Genomic DNA, 21,594 nt, shown 5'->3' on the forward strand with positions numbered 1-21,594 from the left:
CTATGTGTCATAAGGGGCATATTGTAAAGTGTGATGAAGTAGAGATGAAGAGATAGAATGGAGAGGAGGAGCAACATAAATAGTTGCTAGGAGAGAGAGGGGGTGAAGAATCTTGAGATAAGAGAAAAATAAAGTAGAAGATTTAGATATAGAATGAATAAAATACTTAAGAATTGGTGGACATGTAGGCATTGTTAATATTTTTAAAGTATTATATTATAAATTAATTATAGTAATTTAGTGTTTCATTTAATTTTTGATGGCACGTGTAATTTTTTAATCTAAAAGTGATTAAATAAAATTGTACAATTATATAAAGTAATCTTGAACAATATAATAATCTTTAAATATCTTATAGAGAAGAGCTTATAGAACAATGGTAACTTGGGTTCGAGTCTACTTGACCTTGATCCCTTACCCATCAATGTTTTTCATATGTTTGAACATTGTTATTTTAAATAACTAATAAAGAATCCTAGATTAATTTTTATCATTTATTTATCATAAAATTTTAGCACTTTCTTATTTCTTCAATGATATTAATAAATTATTTCAAAATATTAATAAAACTTAAATATCATATTTTATTTTTATTAAGAGATGAAGCCAACTTTTCAAAAATATTAAAAGAAGTCATAATTGAATATAGCATTATAAATATATGTTTGAAAAGATTAGTGATGAAATTTGATTATAAATTATTTAAATAAATTTAAAAGACTATCATTTAGATTATATTTGCTTAAGTTGATCATGCTTTTAACATATTATTTTTTATTTTTTTTTGTACTTGGAAAAATTTGAAGTTACCTGACTTCAACTTAAAATGTAAAATTATTTAAAATCTTTTAGATACAATAATAAATGTAAAATTATTTAAAACCTTTTAATTAGAATAAAGTTGTAAATAATTTTAATTACAAATAGAAATAGAAGAAAGCTTATTTTAAAATTTAAATGCCCTAAAATTATACCATATTAGAAAGTATTTTTTTAAACTCCTAATAAACAGAATAAGAGAAACCTTACCTTTACTAAATTGCAAATTATGAAGGCAATTATGTCAATCTTGGTTGAATTATGAATTTTCATATATTTTACAAGTGTCATTGCCTTGTGTTGTTATAGGTTAGCTATAGACTTGCGAATTACAATCCCTTCAATATTGAGCGAACGAATTCTATGCATGGAGTCCAAAAGGCCACATTTCTTCAAGGCATTCTATTGGGCAATCCCAATGTCATATCCCTATTTCCAATCTTCGACACATATCTACTACAAACATGTAAATGTAAGTCACCAACTTGAATCTAATACATCAAAACATTTGAGGAACTCAACATCTATATAGATTGAAAGTTCAACAAGGAAGCCAGTATAATGTAGAGACGGGAGGAAGAGGTCTTATTATAGATGCACGCTCATCAATCACAATTGAGCCCACATTGAGAGTTGATAAGAGTAGAGGGGGCATTTAAAAGGGACTTAAAATTATGGGCCTCGCATTGCATTTCGTTCAAGGCTACATGATGGTGAAGATCACGTAGGAAGAATGGTCCCTAATACTAGTGAGATGGATGTTGATATGGTGAATAATGAGGATAATTTAGGATTGGCATCCGTTAATCTAGAAGTGGAAGGATAAAATGTACTTAGACTAGAAGAATAGCCCACAATCAGTTATGATGTTAGCCGAGAGGAGGTATCATTTCACATTCCATTGGACTAAATGTTCTCTTTATAATTACATAAGGCAATGGAACTTTATGATGCCAAACTTGATCATATGGAAAGGAGAAGAGATGATTTGAGCCTCCCACTCTTAGAAAACTATTATGAAATTTTCTAAACAATTATTAGGTGGTTGTCATCCATTTGGACATTCTTTCTCTATGATGAAACATATATTATGATTGAAGCTATTTTGTGCAGTATAGGTGCATGTAGCCATGTGGTGAGAAATTGGTCACCCAGCTCTTAGCCTTCAATGGTAAAGTTTCTAAGTTTCATTGCTATTTGAAAATAATAAAGATTTTTGCTTTAAAATATGGAAATCTGAGCTTTTCCTAATTTATTTTTATTCAACACTTTCAAGATATTTATCAACTAAATTTGCAGGTCTGTGGGTAGTCTGGATTGAAAGTTGGAGATTAGTGAAGCCCTTGTTTTTTTCCCTATTCCTTGCTCTATTAATGTTATATTTTTATGGGGGACTTGGCTAAGTTCTTACCTTGGGATTTGTGTGCAAATGGAAAGAGTTGTGGAAAATGTTCTGTTAGGGCTCATGGAGAAGGGATCCATCGAGGAATTGAGAAAATTGGAGAGGGAAAGGGGTGAAATCGAGAAGAAAAGTGAGAGCATGGCGCGGAAAGAACTGTGTTATGGATTGAGATTTTTGGCAGTGTAGACAATAGGTTTATTGAGACTGACATTTTGGGAAGTGTCATGGGATATAAGGGAACCTATTTGTTTCTATCTCACCTTTGTATATTTCATGGTGGGGCATGAATTCTTCCTCAGAACTTTTAGAGAGCCATCATTTGATAATTTGCACAAAGGTCAAGTGGAAACCAATCCAAGGAAGGTGATGAAACATAAGAAATTAAACTTGTAGCACCAATTTTGTTAGTCGACACTAGATTGTTGTTAAATCAAAATGCTCCACAGGGGAAGAGAGTGATGAGGAAAAGTAAGAATTCACAAAGGAAACCTCATTGGCAGAGGTGTTAGGTGAAGAATCTAAGATGAGTTGAAAGAAAATCTATGCAGAAATAGAATGCATACCCACTTGAAACGACAAAATTTTTGTGCAAAAACACCATCAATTACACTCTAAGAACACTGTAACACTTGTCACATTTGAGTAGCACAATGTGGCACCAATCTTTACCAAAACGATTGCTTCAATAATGCTGTTAATAATGGCTTCAACCTGGCAGAGAAAAATTTCATGTTCAACTGAGAAATTTTGCGAAACTTCTAAAACTAAGACCAAGACCAATTTAAAATTTTAAGTTTTTTTCCTAAGAATGTAAATTTTATGTATTTATTTGTAATGAAAAATAAATTTTCTCCTTGCTTTTTTGACTTTGAACGAATGAATCGTAAGATAATTAATATTTTGAATATTTTTAAAATATGTATAAATGTAGTAACATAGGGAATGTGCACAGGTCAAAAAAATTCTTACATACAATTGGTTGAAGTATTTGGTTTATTTGCATCTAACCATTCAGGAACTAATAAAAGAACATATAACTAGACCAATCATTCATTAAAAAAATTATTCATCATCATTTCTCTCAAAAGTATGTATTTTAATGTTCATTCCTCCGTATTGTAATAAAAATAATAATAAAAGAACACACAATTAGATGGATCATTCATTAACTTTTTCACTTCTACGAAAACCTCCACCTCAACGATAGGGGAGAGGACCCAGTACTTGAGCGCGTTCCAATAATTGTGACTGTAGTTGTTAACTTAATACCCATACTTGTTGATTTAATATCCAACATTTTTGACAAGATTGTACCCATGGATGTGACTTTAAAGTTGTTTTTGTTAATGATGATTACTCATAAGTGAATGAAAAGTGTCCCTTTTCTCAAAAAACAACCAATAGTGTGATGCCATGTCAGCTGCACAAGTATGGGGGTCTCCAATGCACTATGATTGGTCTCACTTTTTTTTTGGATTGTTTTGGACACTTTGACAAAAAGCATGCTGCTATGGCATCATATTTGATGATGTGGCTCTGAAACTTTAGTTATAAGCAAGAGACTTGCCAAATAAGTTACTATCATAAAATAGAGTGATTTGAAATTTTCACATAAGATTTTGAGAAGCGCAAAGTTAGGGTGCACAACTATTGGGTCCTCTCCCCTAGTACCTAATAGCCGGAGAAAGGACATTTCAAAATTTCACACTTTTCTGCGACCACCTTTTTTTATTTTGCCGGCGTCCTACGGGCATCCCTGCACAAGGTAGCCTATCGGCTAAAAACGAAGGGATAACATTACGCAGAACAATACTAGCAGCAGTAGAGGTAGGAGGAAGAAGAAAAAATTGAAGTACAATTAATGGAATTAGGAAGCTCCTTGCAGTGTATCTCTACTCCATGCCATACGAGATTCACTACCATTATCCCGCACTGCAAAAATTTGAAGCTGCCATGTCATTTTAGTTTGTTACTCAATTCCTCGAAGATTTTCTGGCAGAAGCAAAGGAATTCAAGGCTCGTAGAAGAAATAAATAGTAAGAAGACGACATTTCAATGCAGTTGCAGCTCAGGTGATGAAATTTTTTCTTCAGAAGGAGAAGAAGAAGACGACGACGACATGACATTGCCCGTTGAAACCCTAGAAGAGGAAGCCAAAACGTTGGCCAGGGAGCATTCACTTTCGCTTTCTCGGCAGTTGCTGTTAGGTATGACCTATTTTCAATAGTTTCGCTCTTTTTCAATGAAATTCCAAAGTTTGTAGTGCAAAGCTTTGAAAACTAATCGGCAATTTCTCCTTTGAAAAATGGATAATGTTGTTTGATTCCATATATCTACGTTTGTAAACTGTAAATTGTATTTTCTTGCAACTTTTACTTTTGAGAATTAAAGCTTTCAAAGTTTGTCATTAAAAACCTAGAAAAAGTAGTCTAAATAAACGAATTCTATGTATTTAAGTAGAATTTGATATTATACCTTTCGAAATTTCTTATCATACAAAGCGACTTTTCCACTAAAATATGGATAAAGTTAATTGGATCAGCTAAAATTTGTATATTCGATCAGTACATTGAAATTCTGTGTTTTTCCTTAAAAGTTTCGTAAAATATACATAGCTTCATGTTGATGGACTTGAAGCGTTCCCCTGCCATATGATTTTTAAATAGATTGGGAAAGCATATACCTGGCAGTTTTTCTCAAAATATATCTATAATGTAACCCGATTTTGAAAAATCATATCACAAATTTTTTAATAATATGGATGAATTTGCAAGCTTTTAGAAAAAAGTAGAAGGGTAAACAATTTATTTAATCAAGAAACAAGAGTGAAAAGAAACCAGGAACAACCACACAATCGGCCTAAAGGCCATACAACAATCAATGATCATTCATGTTAAATAACGAACCAGAAAGATAACAATAAAATAAATTGCACAGAGACCAGAAAATACCCTGGGAAAAAGCCTCTTCAACCAAGGGAAACAACCCAACCCGCAAAAACCTGTGAACTTTATTGCTAAAAAGAGTTACAAGGCTGGGATAAATTGTAATCAAATCCTCACAACTGGGGATTGAATTGAATTACAAACCAGAATAAATTTCTTTTCTGTCGATAGAACTAATAGCAGAGAATGCTCTCTATCAGAAAAGAGACAAACACAGAAATCCACAATAGCTTCAGAATTCGACACCCTCCATGCAGAAGACTATGGTTATGCAATATACTTTTCTCAATATCAATAATCTCCAGACTTGTCGTATCATGATATATTAATATACTGTTTCGTTTTATCTCACAACAAGACGATTAGCTTTACAAAAACTGAACCGGAGAAAATAAATCATGTCGTGTGCGATGAGTCAATATAATATCTAGAGGCATCCCTGTTCTCAACCCCACCCAAATACTTGATAGTGATTAATCTGGCCCCCTAGTGATTCTGATGATAACATCACCTCGAATACAACTTAGTAGATAAGGCTTGGCCTATTAATCTAGTTTGTCTAAGCCAAAGGCCTCCTTCATGTTAAGCTCTTCAAACAGAGTCCCACCTGACCAATCTCCATTTCTTAGATAGCAAATTACGAACACATAAGAATTGGTGAGACGTGGAGTCAAATTCCTCTATGAAAGTTGTTGGAGCCATGTGTACAAAGCACCTGTAAAGAGGAAGTGCTTGAAAAATAGACTACAACAGATTAACTCTCCCAATTGAAGATAATCAACTATAAGTCCAATAGGAAACCTTTCTATGAAACTTATCTAAATTTCCTGCCAAAACCTTCTTGATAATGAGCCAAAAAAAATGGGAATACCTTGATACATAAAAGACAAGGTCCCAATTTGGAAACGCAAGATTTTAATATTAAAGAAAAAAATGGAGGACTTCATTAATTCTTTGCCCAGAAGCTTTCATATAAAAGTTCATGTAATGTCCCCATTTTAGCAGTTGACCAAGTGTGTGTGCGTTAGCCTTGTTCTACATGGTCCCGAGGGCTAACGAAGGGTTTAATGGGATCTTGGAGTGTTTTGGCCTAGTCATTTCCAGTTTGGGCCAAAACGAAGTTGATTTACTCAGTTTCAGGCATACTTACTATTTTTAGTAAGTCGGCAGGACACAGTGCAGGTCAATTTTGGTGATTGGATTTGATACTCCTCGGTGAGAGCTTTCCGATGAGCTATCACTCGCATTATTCGGAGTTCGATTGCTAATACATTTTAATGCCTGAAGTTTTATTAAAGTAACGTCTAATTTAATTGTAAAATATTAAAGTGTTACTTTAATATTTATTTTATGGTAATGTGTACCCAAGGGAGACATAAGGGGTATTTTAATATATGTTTTATATTACACATCTTTTATCCCACATTGCCCATATGAGTTGAGCGGACCCGTGGGAATAGAATAAAAGGAAGCATCTGTGGCTTCATTAGGCAGGTGGAATATGAGAAGAAATTGGTATGTGAGTTGCAGCTCAGTTCTTGGCATTTGAGGACGTCTATCCTCTCTTGTAACATTCTAGACGTCATTCCCTTGGGGTTTGGCCTTTGGAATTCTTTGTTTTTGGCTTCATTATCAGGCAGTTTAGTTGCATTTCCGGCTACAGGCAGATTTGGTATTTTTCTCATATCTTCTTCACTACTTGTCCGACGCTTATGCCGCTTTGAGGGAATGGTATTATGAAGGTAGTGGACTGATTGAAGGACAAAATATTGTAGCAGCAAGTTCAAAAGCATGGGCTGGAGTATTATGTCAATACTGCTGAAGTAATTAGTGAGTTGATAAATCTGCCATGTATTTGGTTTTATGAATTCTGAAAATAACATTTTATTAGCAGCAGTTCATTTCCACTTTGCATATCATTGTAGTTTCTTTCTTGTTTATGTTGTATGATACCAATTCCATGCACGAAACACAACAAACAATAAATGTTTGATTTCCGGAATTATAAGGGGTTTAAAACATTAAACGGAGAAATAAGAAGTTGAATGCAAACTGTTTGACATAATTCCTTTCAGCAATTTGGTTTAGTTTTTTTGGACATCCAGGGGTGCCCACTACAGTGGTATCAGAGCTATAAGTCCTGCCATCCTGTGGAGGTCTTATAGGGAATTTGGAACAGCCGGATAGAGGGAAAAAGTAAGTAAAAAAAACAGAGGCTAAGCATTTATGTTTGAGCATGCGACAGGGGTCTTATAATTTCCGCGATACCAGAGCAAGACAAAATAGGATTTCAGACTTGCAAAGCAAACAGTCTAGTACATCCATGCAGGGGGACATTGAATTTAACCATACAGACACAGAGGAGATATTCTGTGATCAGGACAATAATATGGGTGATCGAGATGACAGGAATACACGATTAGGCGGAGGCAGAAATGCTGGTCCAGATCAAGGGGAGGTACTGTTCCGACAGTTACTGGATACATTAGAGCAGGGGCAGCGTATGCAGCAGGAGCAGAATAGGCGAATGGACATGATGTTGCAGCTCATGGCTAGACAGATGGGTGTCAATATTAATCCAGGTGATGCCAACAACAGAAACAATAACAACGAGGGAAACAATAACAACGGGGGAAACAATAACCATGAAGGCCAAGGCAACAACAATGGTCCTGAGAATAACATTAATGGTAATAATGGACACGGCAACAATGGGAATGAGGCTGATAACTTTAGACACGTTGCACGCCCAGCACGGACTGTGAGCTCGAGACCTCTTCTACCCACTTTTCCACCCAGAGATCCAGTTCATCCAGTAAACGAACCGCAGATTACCGAGTTACAGGATCAGTTCAGGAGGGACTGGGAGGCTAGTGGACCAGAGTTTCAGGCGGATATTTCTCTTAGAGATTATATGGACTTGAGGATGAGACACATGCCTAAAGCAGGAGGGAGGAATCAAAACTTTGAGCTGAGGAAGAAAGTTGGAAAACTTTCTTTACCTTATTATGATGCTTCAGGGAAGATGACTGCACGAGCTTGGGTGCAGAAGGTAGATACATACTTGCAGCTTAATCCTATGCTTGAGGAGGAGGCTATCAAGTATGCGGCTATGCACTTGGATGGCGTTGCACATGAATGGTGGCATCATGGCATGGTGACTTTGGGGCATAATCAGATTACATCTTATGAGGAATTCACCGAAACATTGATTGGGAGATTTGACACTAAGGATCCCGAGTTACATTTCAAGGAGCTAGCACAGTTAAAACAGTCAGGTTCTGTGGATGCTTACATTGCCGAGTTTCAGCGCTTGTCTGTACTTGTTACTAATATCTCTCCTAGGAGATTGGTGGTGTTATTTTGTGATGGTCTTGCTGATCCATTACGAGGTTGGGTGAAGGGACATGATCCACTCACGTTAGCTGAAGCAACTAAAAAGGCACAAGATTTAGCCCCTTTCGGTATACAAAGGAAAAAACCATTCAACAGATTCTTCCTACCGCAAGGACAAAGACAAAAAATCATTTCAGAAAGAGTATAGCAAACCCAAAGAAGGATCAAAAGGACTAGACAATGAAACCTTGAATGAATTTCGAAAGAAGAAGCTGTGCTTCCATTGTAGAGAGCCTTGGGACTTATCTCATAAATGTTCTCTCAAGGCTAAGGCAAATCAAATGGAGTATTTTTCAGCAGAAGAGTCAGAGTCAGAAGGGGAGGATCAGCACTCCGATTCAGATGAGGGTAACACTATAGAGGAGAGCAACATTCCGAAGGATGATAGATCGTTGGCACGCTTGACAGGGGCCCAAAAGGCAATCACATTTAAGGTCAGGGGTACTATCCAGGGGCAGAAAGTGATATCTCTTATTGACACTGGGGCTACACATAACTTCATAGATGCACAGTTGGTAGCCAGGAGAGGGTTACAGACAGAGGAGCATGATGGGTTTAGAGTCATGGTGGCTAACGGTGATAAGTTATTATGCACTCGGAAGATATCTAATCTTCGCATCAGGTTTGGAGATGGCTACGAGTTGGAGGACGAGTTCTATGTTGTGGACATGGGAGATTATGATGTCATCCTCGGCATGACATGGATGGCTTCACTAGTTGAGTTCACACTCAATCTAGCGAAATTGGAGATGAGATTCCAGCATGAGGGGAGAACTGTGGTACTTAACGGGCTTTCAGATGGAGGTTGCAGAATAGTGTCCTTGAGGAGAATGCAGAGACTTTTCCGTCATGATGACATAGAGTGGGCGGCAGAGTGCCACATTATGCCAACTTCACCAGAGCCACAAGAAAAGAGTCATCCACTAGATGTCCAGAAGATACTCGATAGACACGCTAAAGTATTTAGCGATATTCCTCATGGGGTTCCTCCTGACAGAGGGATGGAACATGTTATTGAGCTCGAGGAGGGAGCCAAACCAGTTATGATTACTCCCTATCGTCATCCTAAGAAACACAAGGATGAGATAGAGAAGGCGATTAAGGATTTGTTGGAGATGGGGCATATCAGGCCCAGTAAGAGCCCTTTTGCTTCAGCAGTAGTATTGGTAAAGAAGAAGGATGGGACGATGCGCATGTGCATCGATTACAGGGCACTGAATAAGAAAACAATTAAAAACAGGTATCCCATTCCTAGGATTGATGAGCTGATTGATGAGTTGCATGGGGCATGCTTCTTCACCAAAATTGATTTGCGATCCGGATACCATCAGATCAGGATGAGAGCAAAGGACATTGAGAAAACAACCTTCCGATGTCACTATGGCCACTTTGAGTTCATGGTTATGCCATTTGGTCTAACCAATGCACCTGCTACATTTCAAAGTTGTATGAACCAGGTATTCAGGAAGCAGCTGAGGAGATTTGTCTTGATCTTCTTTGATGACATCTTGGTCTTCAGTAAGACCTGGGAGGAGCACTTACATCATCTAGAGGAGGTGTTATCTATTCTGGAGAGAGAGTCATTGTATGCCAAGGAATCTAAATGTGAGTTTGGCATGACTGAGCTCCTTTACCTGGGGCATATCATTAGTGCAGATGGCGTTCGGGTTGATCCCGAAAAGATTAGAGCTATTGTAGAATGGCCTACTCCCACAAACCTTACACAGCTTAAGGGATTCTTTGGTTTATGTGGTTTTTATAGGAGGTTTGTTAAGGGATTCTCACAGATTGCTACACCCTTGACAGATCTTACCAGGAAAGGAGCCTTCGTGTGGACAGGGGCAGCACAGAGGTGTTTTGAGCATTTCAAGCAGGTGATGTCTTCATGTCCAGTTCTAGCTCTACCGGATTTCACGAAGCCTTTTGAGCTTCATTGTGATGCATCTGGTGATGGGATTGGAGCAGTATTGATGCAGGAGAAGCATCCCATTGCATTCGAGAGTAGGAAGCTCCGAGGAGTTGAGAAAAGTTATTCTGTCTATGACCGGGAGATGTTGGCCATAATGCATGCATTGGCCAAATTTCGATCATATTTGGTAGGTGGACGTTTTGTGATCAAGACTGATCACAACAGTATTAAATAGTTCATGAGCCAGCGTGATCTTAATGACCGGCAACAAAAATGGGTGACTAAATTGCAGGCTTATGACTTTGACATAGAGTTTGTCAAAGGTAAGAAAAATGTGGTGGCTGATGCCTTATCTCGGAGACCTCACTTATGTGCTCTGGCAGAGATTTCAGGAGATTGGAGAGATCGGATTATAGCAGAGTATGTCGGAGATGCTTGGGCTTCTGGATTGATTTCAGGTACCATACAGGATGATCGCTATGAGGTGATAGATGGATTGATCAGAGTTCAGGACAGGGTTTATTTGATTCCATCATCACATTTGAGAGAGGCGATACTGAAGGCATTTCATGATGCACCCACAGCTGGACATCCGGGGGTCTTCAAGACCTACAGGCAGATCCGAGAGCGGTTTTCATGGAAAGGGCTCAAGGATGATGTTCAGAGGTATGTCAGGGAGTGTGTGGTTTGTCAACAGAATAAGGGAGAACACACATTTCCTGCAGGTTTATTACAGCCGTTGCCCATTCCTGATAGGAAATGGGAAAGTATTTCGATGGACTTCATCACTGGTTTACCACGAGTACAGGGAAGGGATTGCATCTATGTGGTGGTGGACCGCTTGACGAAGTTTGCTCACTTCATTGCTATTCCGTCCACTTACACAGCAGCACAGGTGGCAGAGCTTTTCTTTAAAGAGATATTCAGGTTACATGGGTTGCCCAGATTCATTGTCAGCGACCGGGATAGTAAGTTTATGAGTGTTTTTTGGCAAGAGTTGTTTAGGTTGTGTGGTACAGATCTTACACCTAGCACTAGTTATCATCCGCAAACAGATGGGCAAACAGAGATTGTGAATAAATGGGCGGAAGGATATTTGAGGAACTATGTAACTACACAACAAAAGGCTTGGATCAGATGGTTGCATATGGGAGAGTATTGTTATAACACCACTTATCATATGTCCATCAAGATGACTCCTTTCATGGCACTCTATGGTTATGAAGCACCTAGCTTCATGGATTTAGTTTTGGGGGACAGTAGAGTGCCCAAAGCCAAAAACTTATTGCAGGATAGTCAGGACATCCTGAAAGTGCTCAAAGAGAATATACAACAGGCCCAGAATCAACAGAAATTGTATGCTGATCAGCATCGAATAGAGCGCAGCTTCGAGGTAGGGGATATGGTTTACTTGAGGCTACAACCATATAGACAGTCATCGCTCAAGAAGAGCGGAGCTGAAAAGTTGAAACCTAGATTTTATGGTCCATACAGGGTGATTCGCAAAGTGGGCAAAGTCGCCTATGAGCTTGAGCTTCCAGAAGGCAATCGAGTGCACAATGTGTTTCATGTGTCTAGGCTTAAGAAAGCCATTGGTCAGAGTGTAGTGCCTTCTGCAGATTTACCCCCTTTGGATGAGGAGGGGAAGCTTGTGTTAGTACCTGAGGCTATTCTGGATACCAGAGAGAGGAAGCTTAGAAACAGGATAGTGAAGGAGTATTTGGTCAGATGGAAAGACCTGCCGGAAGAAGATTCTACATGGGAGAGTGAGCAGGTTATTCAGCAGGCTGGACTGAGATTGCTTGAGGACAAGCAATTTCAAGGGGGCGGACTGTAATGTCCCCATTTTAGCAGTTGACCAAGTGTGTGTGCGTTAGCCTTGTTCTACATGGTCCCGAGGGCTAACGAAGGGTTTAATGGGATCTTGGAGTGTTTTGGCCTAGTCATTTCCAGTTTGGGCCAAAACGAAGTTGATTTACTCAGTTTCAGGCATACTTACTATTTTTAGTAAGTCGGCAGGACACAGTGCAGGTCAATTTTGGTGATTGGATTCGATACTCCTCGGTGAGAGCTTTCCGATGAGCTATCACTCGCATTATTCGGAGTTCGATTGCTAATACATTTTAATGCCTGAAGTTTTATTAAAGTAACGTCTAATTTAATTGTAAAATATTAAAGTGTTACTTTAATATTTATTTTATGGTAATGTGTACCCAAGGGAGACATAAGGGGTATTTTAATATATGTTTTATATTACACATCTTTTATCCCACATTGCCCATATGAGTTGAGCGGACCCGTGGGAATAGAATAAAAGGAAGCATCTGTGGCTTCATTAGGCAGGTGGAATATGAGAAGAAATTGGTATGTGAGTTGCAGCTCAGTTCTTGGCATTTGAGGACGTCTATCCTCTCTTGTAACATTCTAGACGTCATTCCCTTGGGGTTTGGCCTTTGGAATTCTTTGTTTTTGGCTTCATTATCAGGCAGTTTAGTTGCATTTCCGGCTATAGGCAGATTTGGTATTTTTCTCATATCTTCTTCACTACTTGTCCGACGCTTATGCCGCTTTGAGGGAATGGTATTATGAAGGTAGTGGACTGATTGAAGGACAAAATATTGTAGCAGCAAGTTCGAAAGCATGGGCTGGAGTATTATGTCAATACTGCTGAAGTAATTAGTGAGTTGATAAATCTGTCATGTATTTGGTTTTATGAATTCTGAAAATAACATTTTATTAGCAGCAGTTCATTTCCACTTTGCATATCATTGTAGTTTCTTTCTTGTTTATGTTGTATGATACCAATTCCATGCACGAAACACAACAAACAATAAATGTTTGATTTCCGGAATTATAAGGGGTTTAAAACATTAAACGGAGAAATAAGAAGTTGAATGCAAACTGTTTGACATAATTCCTTTCAGCAATTTGGTTTAGTTTTTTTGGACATCCAGGGGTGCCCACTACAGTTCAAGGACTTCCTGATGTTCTTTGCCTCCCTAATTGTGGTCATGCCCATTAGAGCTGTATCATCAAGAACTTGTAAGTTAGAGTGAGACATAATTCTATCTCCCAACTCCAACTCTGAATCAGCCATTGTCCTACTCTGGCCTTGATAAATCTTCCCACTCCTTCAGCCATTGAGATAAACATATAGGCTGAGAGATGATCTTCCTATTACAATAATAGATAAGTTGTCTATTATTAGTTAATGGTTATCTATTGTAAATATCTAATAAGCTTTAATTTGCTTTTGTTATTTTGCTTTCTCTAGAATAGAATGTTTCTATTCTTTACGATTGTTTCCTAAGGAAACATCGTCTCATACTTAAATGACCTTCTGGTCTCTGTTAATAACAAGCAAGTATTTACCAATTACTTCCATAATATGGTATTAGAGCATATTTCTTAATTTTTTCAAAAATTATAATTTCTTTTCCGAAATTATTAGAGCCAATTTTCGAAATTATTCTGTGATCCTTGCTTTCTAATCTCAAAACCTTGAGATTTTTGACTAGGGTTTTTTGTTTGAGTTTTTTTTTGAAAAATCGCGGATTTTTTCTGGGAAAATCGCGTCTTTGTTTTTGGAGATTTGCGGCCTATTTTGAAAGATCGTTGATGGATCTTTTTTGCTGATCTGCTGTAATTTTATTATTTTTAAATTTGTTTTCCTTTTTTATTAAAATTTTCTTACAGAGCTAGACGAAAGTTGCAGAAGGGTTTCATTGTTTTATGTTTTTTGATGATTTTGCAATAAGTAATAACAAAAGTACAATAACATGAACTAGTTCTGAAAATGTATTCCTAATACAACCAAAGCAATTTCGCTTCAAACAGATTTTTGAATATAAAGCCTAATTTGTAACTAGATGAAGATTTACAATAATATCCAGATGATTACAACAAAGGATAAACCCAACCTGAAGGCGTGAAGGAGAAATATGAGCCTAGAAGGAAGCTACGGCCAGGTTCGAGCTCTCAAATGCTGCACGTGGGAAAGAATATGGCTGCTAGGTGCTACCGTACAGCTGCAAAGTGCCCACAGGTGGATAGAATGCCTAAACCCCAGCTAAAACTCTGACTCAATACTGCGTTCCCCAAAAGAAACAATGCACAATCTCCAAGATGCTTCTGACTGCAATGAATCCAAACCACTGTTTCGGGGGCTACGTCCCAAACAGGCAAAGCAAGTGGGGTTGGCGTCCCAAGTGCTGAAAGCTCAATCAGAGCCCAAATCACAAATCCAAGATGTAATATGTCAATAATGCCCTAGAACTTTGTCTTTATCTCCTTATAACTCACCATACTTAGCTCGAACCCTAAAAGTGTCTCCATGTGGCTTTGGGTTATAAAATAATATATTTCTCATTTTTTAAGTGGTCAAGTATCCAGAGAATGACCTTTTTCCCAATAGAAAAAAATCCGTTCACCGAAATGCTTTGAGTCAAAAGAGTAATATTTAGAAAAGTTCAAGACCTTTCCAACGAGCTATTACACCAAGGGATATGCATCTAGATGAGGCCAAAAACCCCTTATTACTCCAAAATGTCCATAATTTAGCCTTATTTAATTATTAAATGCTAACTTAGGAAATATTAAAAATATAACCCAAGTAGCTACAAAATGCCCCAATGACACCACAAACCATGAAATCATCCTGTCACCTGTCTGTGACTGAAGTCGGAAATCAAGGATCCACTGGCAATCTCATCCCTAAAATCTAGGGATGCTCCTAAAACTTAGGAAACAAACCCTATTCCACTGAAACTGAACTCAAGGAATCATCTCATGGAGATCCAACCCTGGGTATGATCATCCCTCCTAAAAAGTAGGAATAACCCCATAATTTTAGGATCTGCCTCCTAAAAACAAGGAATGTCTCCAAACTGAACAACAACTGCCAGAACACCAAATTCCCCACACTGTATAACCATACTAGGTCTCTATCCAACCTTGTCAGCCTACAAGACCCCATGATAAGCTGAGTCAAGTCTTTTGTATCTGGTTTGTAGGCTCACAGTCTTCATAACTTTTGACTTGATGATCTTTAGATTAGGCCCTTTGAACCAAGACATCTCAAACACGTTTCAAACTTTGTCTCAGTCCGCTCAAGCCAATTTCATCTCTGTGAGAAGATAGGATCAAAACAATAGTACCCGCTTTCATGAAATGCTGTCTGAAAGCTGCCTTTACTAAAATCTTCATAACCCTATCTAGTCTTCATATTGTCGTACACGCTCCTAACTGTAGCATGTAGACATATTATAGAACATAACCTCATGTGCGCATAAGCTGATCTTCAATCCTTGAACCACGCCAAACGCAACTACTTTTGTAACTTTGCTAGTCTTCACAGAATAACAAGTTTGTTGACATTAATGACAAACACTGTTATGAATGCAATGCATAAGCTTTGAATCATGTCGTTTGTAATGCTAATATAGTCCCCCATAGGAATATGATCAACATTCATGCTAACAACTAGAACAAGGAGTTTTTAAGGTGAGAGATGCTTTATACTTTTTATTGATGATTATTTGAGATATACATGGGTTGCATTTCTAAAAAAAAATTGAAGCATTTGAGGAGTTCAAGATATTCAAGCTCATAGTTGAAAATGAATGTGGCAAACAAATTAAATGCTTAAGATGTAAAAAAGGAGGAAAACTTATTTCTGAGGAATTTGAAAGATATTGTGAATAACATGGCATCAGTTTCAATTGCGAGAAGCCAAATCACAATAACAAAATGGTGTTGTGGAAAGAATGAATCAAACAATATAAAGCCAATAAGGACAATGGTCAATTAGGCAAGTCTACTGGAAGTATATTGGAGAGAAGCTGTACACACTCTAAACATGGTTTTGTATTGGAAGAAATATGGCAAGAGTTTATATGAATTGTGACATGGAAGTGCACCTACTATAAAACACTTCAAATTTTTTGGAAGCAAATGCTTTATTTGGAGAAATGATAACTTGGGCAAGTTTGATAGCAGAGTTGATGAAGGAATATTTCTGGGTTACTCTACTAGAAGCAAAACATATTTTTTTTCAAATGAGAAGCAAAGCATTTGGGTGCTATAACAAAAGGCTTTAATTAGATAGTAGAAAGTGCAAATGTAGGAGTTGATGAATATTTTCAAAGGACGTCAGAAAAGCATTTTGAGTATGAATCTGGTACAAAGGACAAGGAGGATGAGAAAGAAGGGGAGGGGGTGAATCAGCTATGTAATTAAAGCAACTCTCAATATCTTTATTAATTCTGAAACATGTAATCAGTAGTTGCAACAACCATAGAAAGATAACCATGCACAATAACACTAGATATGTTTACTAGGGAAACCCTTGATTAGAGGGAAAACCATGGTGGGGATGGTACCCACAAAATGATGCACTAATATAAAAATTCCTTGTTTGAGGATAAACCTTGTTAGGAGTCAATGAAATACAATGAGTACATATGAATCCTTGTTAGGAGACTTTGAATCCCTCTTAGGAGTTGAAAGAAAGATCACTGAACGCATTGTCCAAATAGCCTCTATACTATTCCTTTCGAATAATACAATGTGAAATTGCAACTGTCCAACCAACAACTTGTCTTGCCAAATATAGTTCCTTTTAAGCTGATCGTGCCTCAACCACACCAAACTTTACTTTGATCTTCACAAATTCACATACCAAGCTCGCACAAAGATATAACCGCATATCATTACAAATGATCTCACTGATGATTACGACCAAGGAAAATATCTTTCCTTTATACCAAGTAACAAATTATTGAGTCCACCTTGAGGCATTCTTAATTTACAATAATAATATAGGACAATCTTAAGATATTACAATACACATTACACTACAACTTTACACTTTATCCGAGATTACACACAAACTGTCGGCTCACAGTCTTCATAACTTTTCACTCAATGATCTTCAGATTAGGCCCTTTGAACCAAGGCATCTCAAACATGTTTCAAACTTTGTCTCAGTGCTCAAGCCAATTCCATCTCTGTGAGAAGATAGAATCAAAACAATAGTATCCACTTTCCAGAACTGCTGTCTAAAAGCTGCCTTTACTAAAATCTTCATAACTTTGTCTAGTCTTCATATTGCCTTACACGCCCTTAACTGTAGCATCTAGATATACTAGAGAACATAGGCTCATGTGTGCATAAGCTGATCTTTAATCCTCGAACCACACCAAATGCTTCTACCTCTGTAACTCTAATAGCCTTCACAAAATAACTAGTTTGTTGACATTAATAACAAACACTGTCATGAATGCAACACAAGTTGTGAATCATTTCTCCAATAATGCTAATATATTCCCCCATAGGAATATCATCAACATTCATGCTAACAATTAGAACAAAGAGTTTTTAAGGTGAGAGATACTTTATACCTTTTTTTGATGATTATTTGAGATGTACATGGGTTGCGGTTCTAAAAAAAATTTGAAGCATTTGAGGAGTTCAAAATATTCAAGCTTAGAGTTGAAAATGAATGTGGCAAACAAATTAAATGCTTAAGATCCAACAAAGTAGGAAAATTTATTTTTGAGGAATTTGAAAGATACTGTAAATAACATGGCATCATGTTGGTGTAAATACGTATTTACTATTTACACTTATTTAAGTTTACTTAGGTTAATGCATTATTTTAATATTTACTTATCGGTCACTTAGGAGTATGCGGCCTCTTGTGAGTTGTCATGTTGACAACATAGGAGCTTGCACCTCATTTATGCACATGATGTCTACAACATAGGAGTTAGCACATTATTTAAGCACATGGTGTCTACAACATCTCCACACACGGGACACCTTGTCATGCTTATCCTCTCATTGTTGCACGTACATTCATGCACAATGAAGGACGTGTGCTCAGTTGTCAAGCTTATCTCCTAGCACTTTCTAGAGACATTCTAGATGCATCTTAGAGGCCTTTATATATAGGCACTCCTAGTGTATTTGAAAACATAGGGATGTATCACGACATGCTATGATATATTGATCATACTCTTTTTGGTCTACAGTTGTGCTTGTGTTCGAGTTCTTCGATTTTGGGTGAATTTTGCCCTAAGACAAATTCTTACATGGTATCAGAGCTCTTGGAGAATCTCTCTTAACATAGCCATTCGAGACCATTGTTGCTTCAACACCTCGACCCGAATTTGAAGTATCGCAGTCATTAGGAGCGTCTAGAGCTAGAACGGACCTCACCATTGCGTCCGAAACGTCGATTCAGTGAAAATCGGCTACCCTAGGCCAGAGTTGATCGTGAGGCAAATTTTTTTTCCAAATCAGCAACTGGAGGCTTGATTTGCGAGTTCGGGTATGGTCATTTTTCAGATCTATTTAATTGTTTTTCGGATTTGATTTTTTCTTTGCTTTTTCGGATAGACTTTTCAAATTTTTTTTGGGCCAAGCAGCCTTGCAGAGAATTTTTTTTGCATAGGCACTGGGCAGTCACACCCTGGCCTTGTGTAGAAGATTTTGCAGAATATTCTAGTATTTTTTTGGCGGGTTCATTCCAGTTGGGCGAATGAAATTCCTTCCAAACCGCCGGCCCGACCACATTTTACAGTGGCTTGCACACAAAGTCCGGCATTTGTTCTGGCCAAACCCCTTTACTGGCGACCACACAATAACCATCAGCGGTAGTTCGTTGTTTTTGCTCCGCGGCAGAAGGCTTTTAAATAGCGTTGAAGCCTATCGCACAACGCAAACCCATGTCGCAATAACATTCCGATAGCTGCTCAATAAGATTTCAGCCACTCTTTTAATATCTTCGACTTTGGTTACCGTGAATAGACTTCGGCATGGTCCGCGGCGCCGCTGCAACACAGTTCCTGACGACATTGAACTCTCGGCGACATTGAAGGATTCTGGTGCCGCACAGTATATTCCGGCTCCGAACTCCACTCCGGCTTTGAACTCGGCATTTGCCATGTGGAGAACACCTGCACACAAGCGCCAAGCGACCCAGCCATGTGGCAGCCATTGTACTTGTCCACACGGCTTCTAGCCATCTGACACCTTGACAGGCCACGCAGACAGACACCGAAGCAGTGCCATGTCATAGACACGTAGAGCCCAGTCTGTTGCTACGTCAATCATATGTGACACGTGTCGCCCAGTTAGTGCTGACTCACCTTGTCTGTATTGCCATGTGCACTTTTTCGTACACCGTACGGTCCAGTCAGCCTGCCATGTCAGCAAGGGAGGCTGATTTTTTGCCACGTTAGCATTTCACGAAGTTAAATTTGACAGCCGTTTGACCTTCATTCCAAGGCATTTTATAATTGTTGTGACGACCGTATGACTGTCAAATTTAAGCACGCAGTTTTCTGCCCAGACCCCTCTTTAGATTCAGTTTTGATTTGGCAGCCCGACTTTGAGAGGCCATAACTTGGTCACCCAGACTCCAAATCAAGTGCAATTTTTAAAATTTTGGGTAGAATTTCCTGAACTCTTCATTGGTGCTATTCTTTTTTGGTTTTGGTGCACGGATTTGTCAGAAATTGTGTCTTTTTGCGACTGTACCTATTCAATCTTGCATTTTGCAACTTGAAACGCTCCGTACGGGCTCATTTGGACACATTTTCAAGTTCTGTGTTTTTTGAAAGTGTGTTATTTTTCTACTTTTTAGTTCTGCATTCAGATTATAGGGTTGTGTGGACAGAATATCACTTTCAGCATTAGGGCCTTTTCTGGATTGGATTGCTTTAATTTCTTTTTAGAATTGTTGTATATCTGAGCTACAGTGCTTACTTCCAAATTTAGGCATCAAAAGGCAGTTGTAATAGGCAAATCAGAAGTCCATCTTGTACATTTTGACAAGTGGCTTATTGTACATGCACCACTTCAAAAGCACCAAATCATTCATTAGGGGGGGTTCCTTGATTTGGTTTGCATCTTTGGGGGTTACATTGATTAGTCTATCATGGAAGAGGAAGATTTAATTATCTTGACACCAAACAACTATCAGGAATGGAGTCAATTGGTTATCCCATATCTCAGTCAGCACAATGCATTACCATATGCGAGAGGACCTACCTACAATGAGGACACAATTTCCCTCATTTGGCGTACTCTCTTTCTATTTATGGATATGGAGGTTATGGGTTCACTTGAAGACCTTAAGTCATTTGATCCATATGTTTATTGGATTCATCTTTGGGAGACGTATGGAGATCCACATATTCCTCCATTCCCAAAAGATCTTGTACCTCTAGTTGCAGCTGCATCCTCTCCAGATAAGATCACATCTCCAGATGCTCTTGTTGCTCCTACTGATCCTATTCCAGCCACAGATGCTTCGGATTCAGTGTAGCAAAAACCTTCATATCTTCCTACTTTACCTTCATGTGACGACTTCCTTCCAGAGAATGCAGTGCTGTTCTTGGAGTCTCACATTGAAGATGTGGGAGACATCCTTAATGATATTCGTCTTCTTTTTGAGGCGAATTATTCATCCATTGCCACAGTGATTGATCCAGTACAACAAGGTACACTTTGTCTTCCAGTTCCAACCTCAGGTGATGACTTCTTGGCAGACACTTCAGGTTTGTTCGTGGAGTCACACATCGCAGACTTGGGAGACTTCTTTGATGATATATGGCTTCTCTTTGATGAGGCAAATCCTTCTCCAATTGTTGCGAGGGCTCACTTTGACCCTCATGTCCATTCTCTACATGATCAGTCTTTACAGGCTGATGTGATTGTGGATCCTTATGTATAGCAATTGCAGGAGGTCTTTTTATCATTTGAGGAGACTGTTGGTTCTTTGGAACAAGTTCTACAAACATCCTTGCTAGATCTGCATTCGTTCTTTTCAGCAGTGTTGGAAAGAGCCACCATCAGTCTCGACATAGGGACAGTTGAGCAGGTTTCAAAGACACCTTTCATCATCGAGCTTCTTTCCACACCTTGGGGAAGCATCTCACTAGGACCTCTACCATTGTTTCTTCCAAAGGGGAGGAACATTATTTAGCGGTCATGGATCAACTTCTACATTGGAGCATTTCTCATTGATCGGTACACTACCTTTGGGGGGGGGGGGCTTATTCCTCTTAAGGGGTTTTGTCCTTCCACTTCTCTTTTGTATATACTTGATGTATGTC

The 21,594-nt window shown here is 38.3% G+C and overlaps 1 protein-coding gene across 5 annotated transcripts in view; it reads left to right on the forward strand.

Annotated features, from left to right (window-relative positions):
- The first annotated feature begins 3,798 nt into the window (after nucleotides 1-3,798).
- The window catches only part of LOC149537842 (uncharacterized), a 310,563-nt gene continuing 292,767 nt past the window's right edge, over nucleotides 3,799-21,594 (forward strand). For 2 of the 5 annotated variants that reach the window (XR_016355921.1, XM_089799243.1), the window contains exon 1: nucleotides 3,948-4,428. Coding sequence is in view for 4 of the 5 variants with exons in the window: in XM_089799243.1 (XP_089655369.1) it covers nucleotides 4,083-4,428 (346 nt within the window). In the remaining variant the exon portion in view is untranslated. Of the gene's footprint in view, nucleotides 4,429-21,594 lie in introns of all 5 variants that reach the window. The other 3 variants (XM_089799242.1, XM_089799244.1, XM_089799241.1) reach the window with 3 other exon arrangements.

Source organism: Cupressus sempervirens, chromosome 9 (assembly GCF_028749045.1).
Source record: "Cupressus sempervirens isolate cs-2001-9-10 chromosome 9, ASM2874904v1, whole genome shotgun sequence".
In the NCBI taxonomy this organism is placed as follows: domain Eukaryota; kingdom Viridiplantae; phylum Streptophyta; class Pinopsida; order Cupressales; family Cupressaceae; genus Cupressus; species Cupressus sempervirens.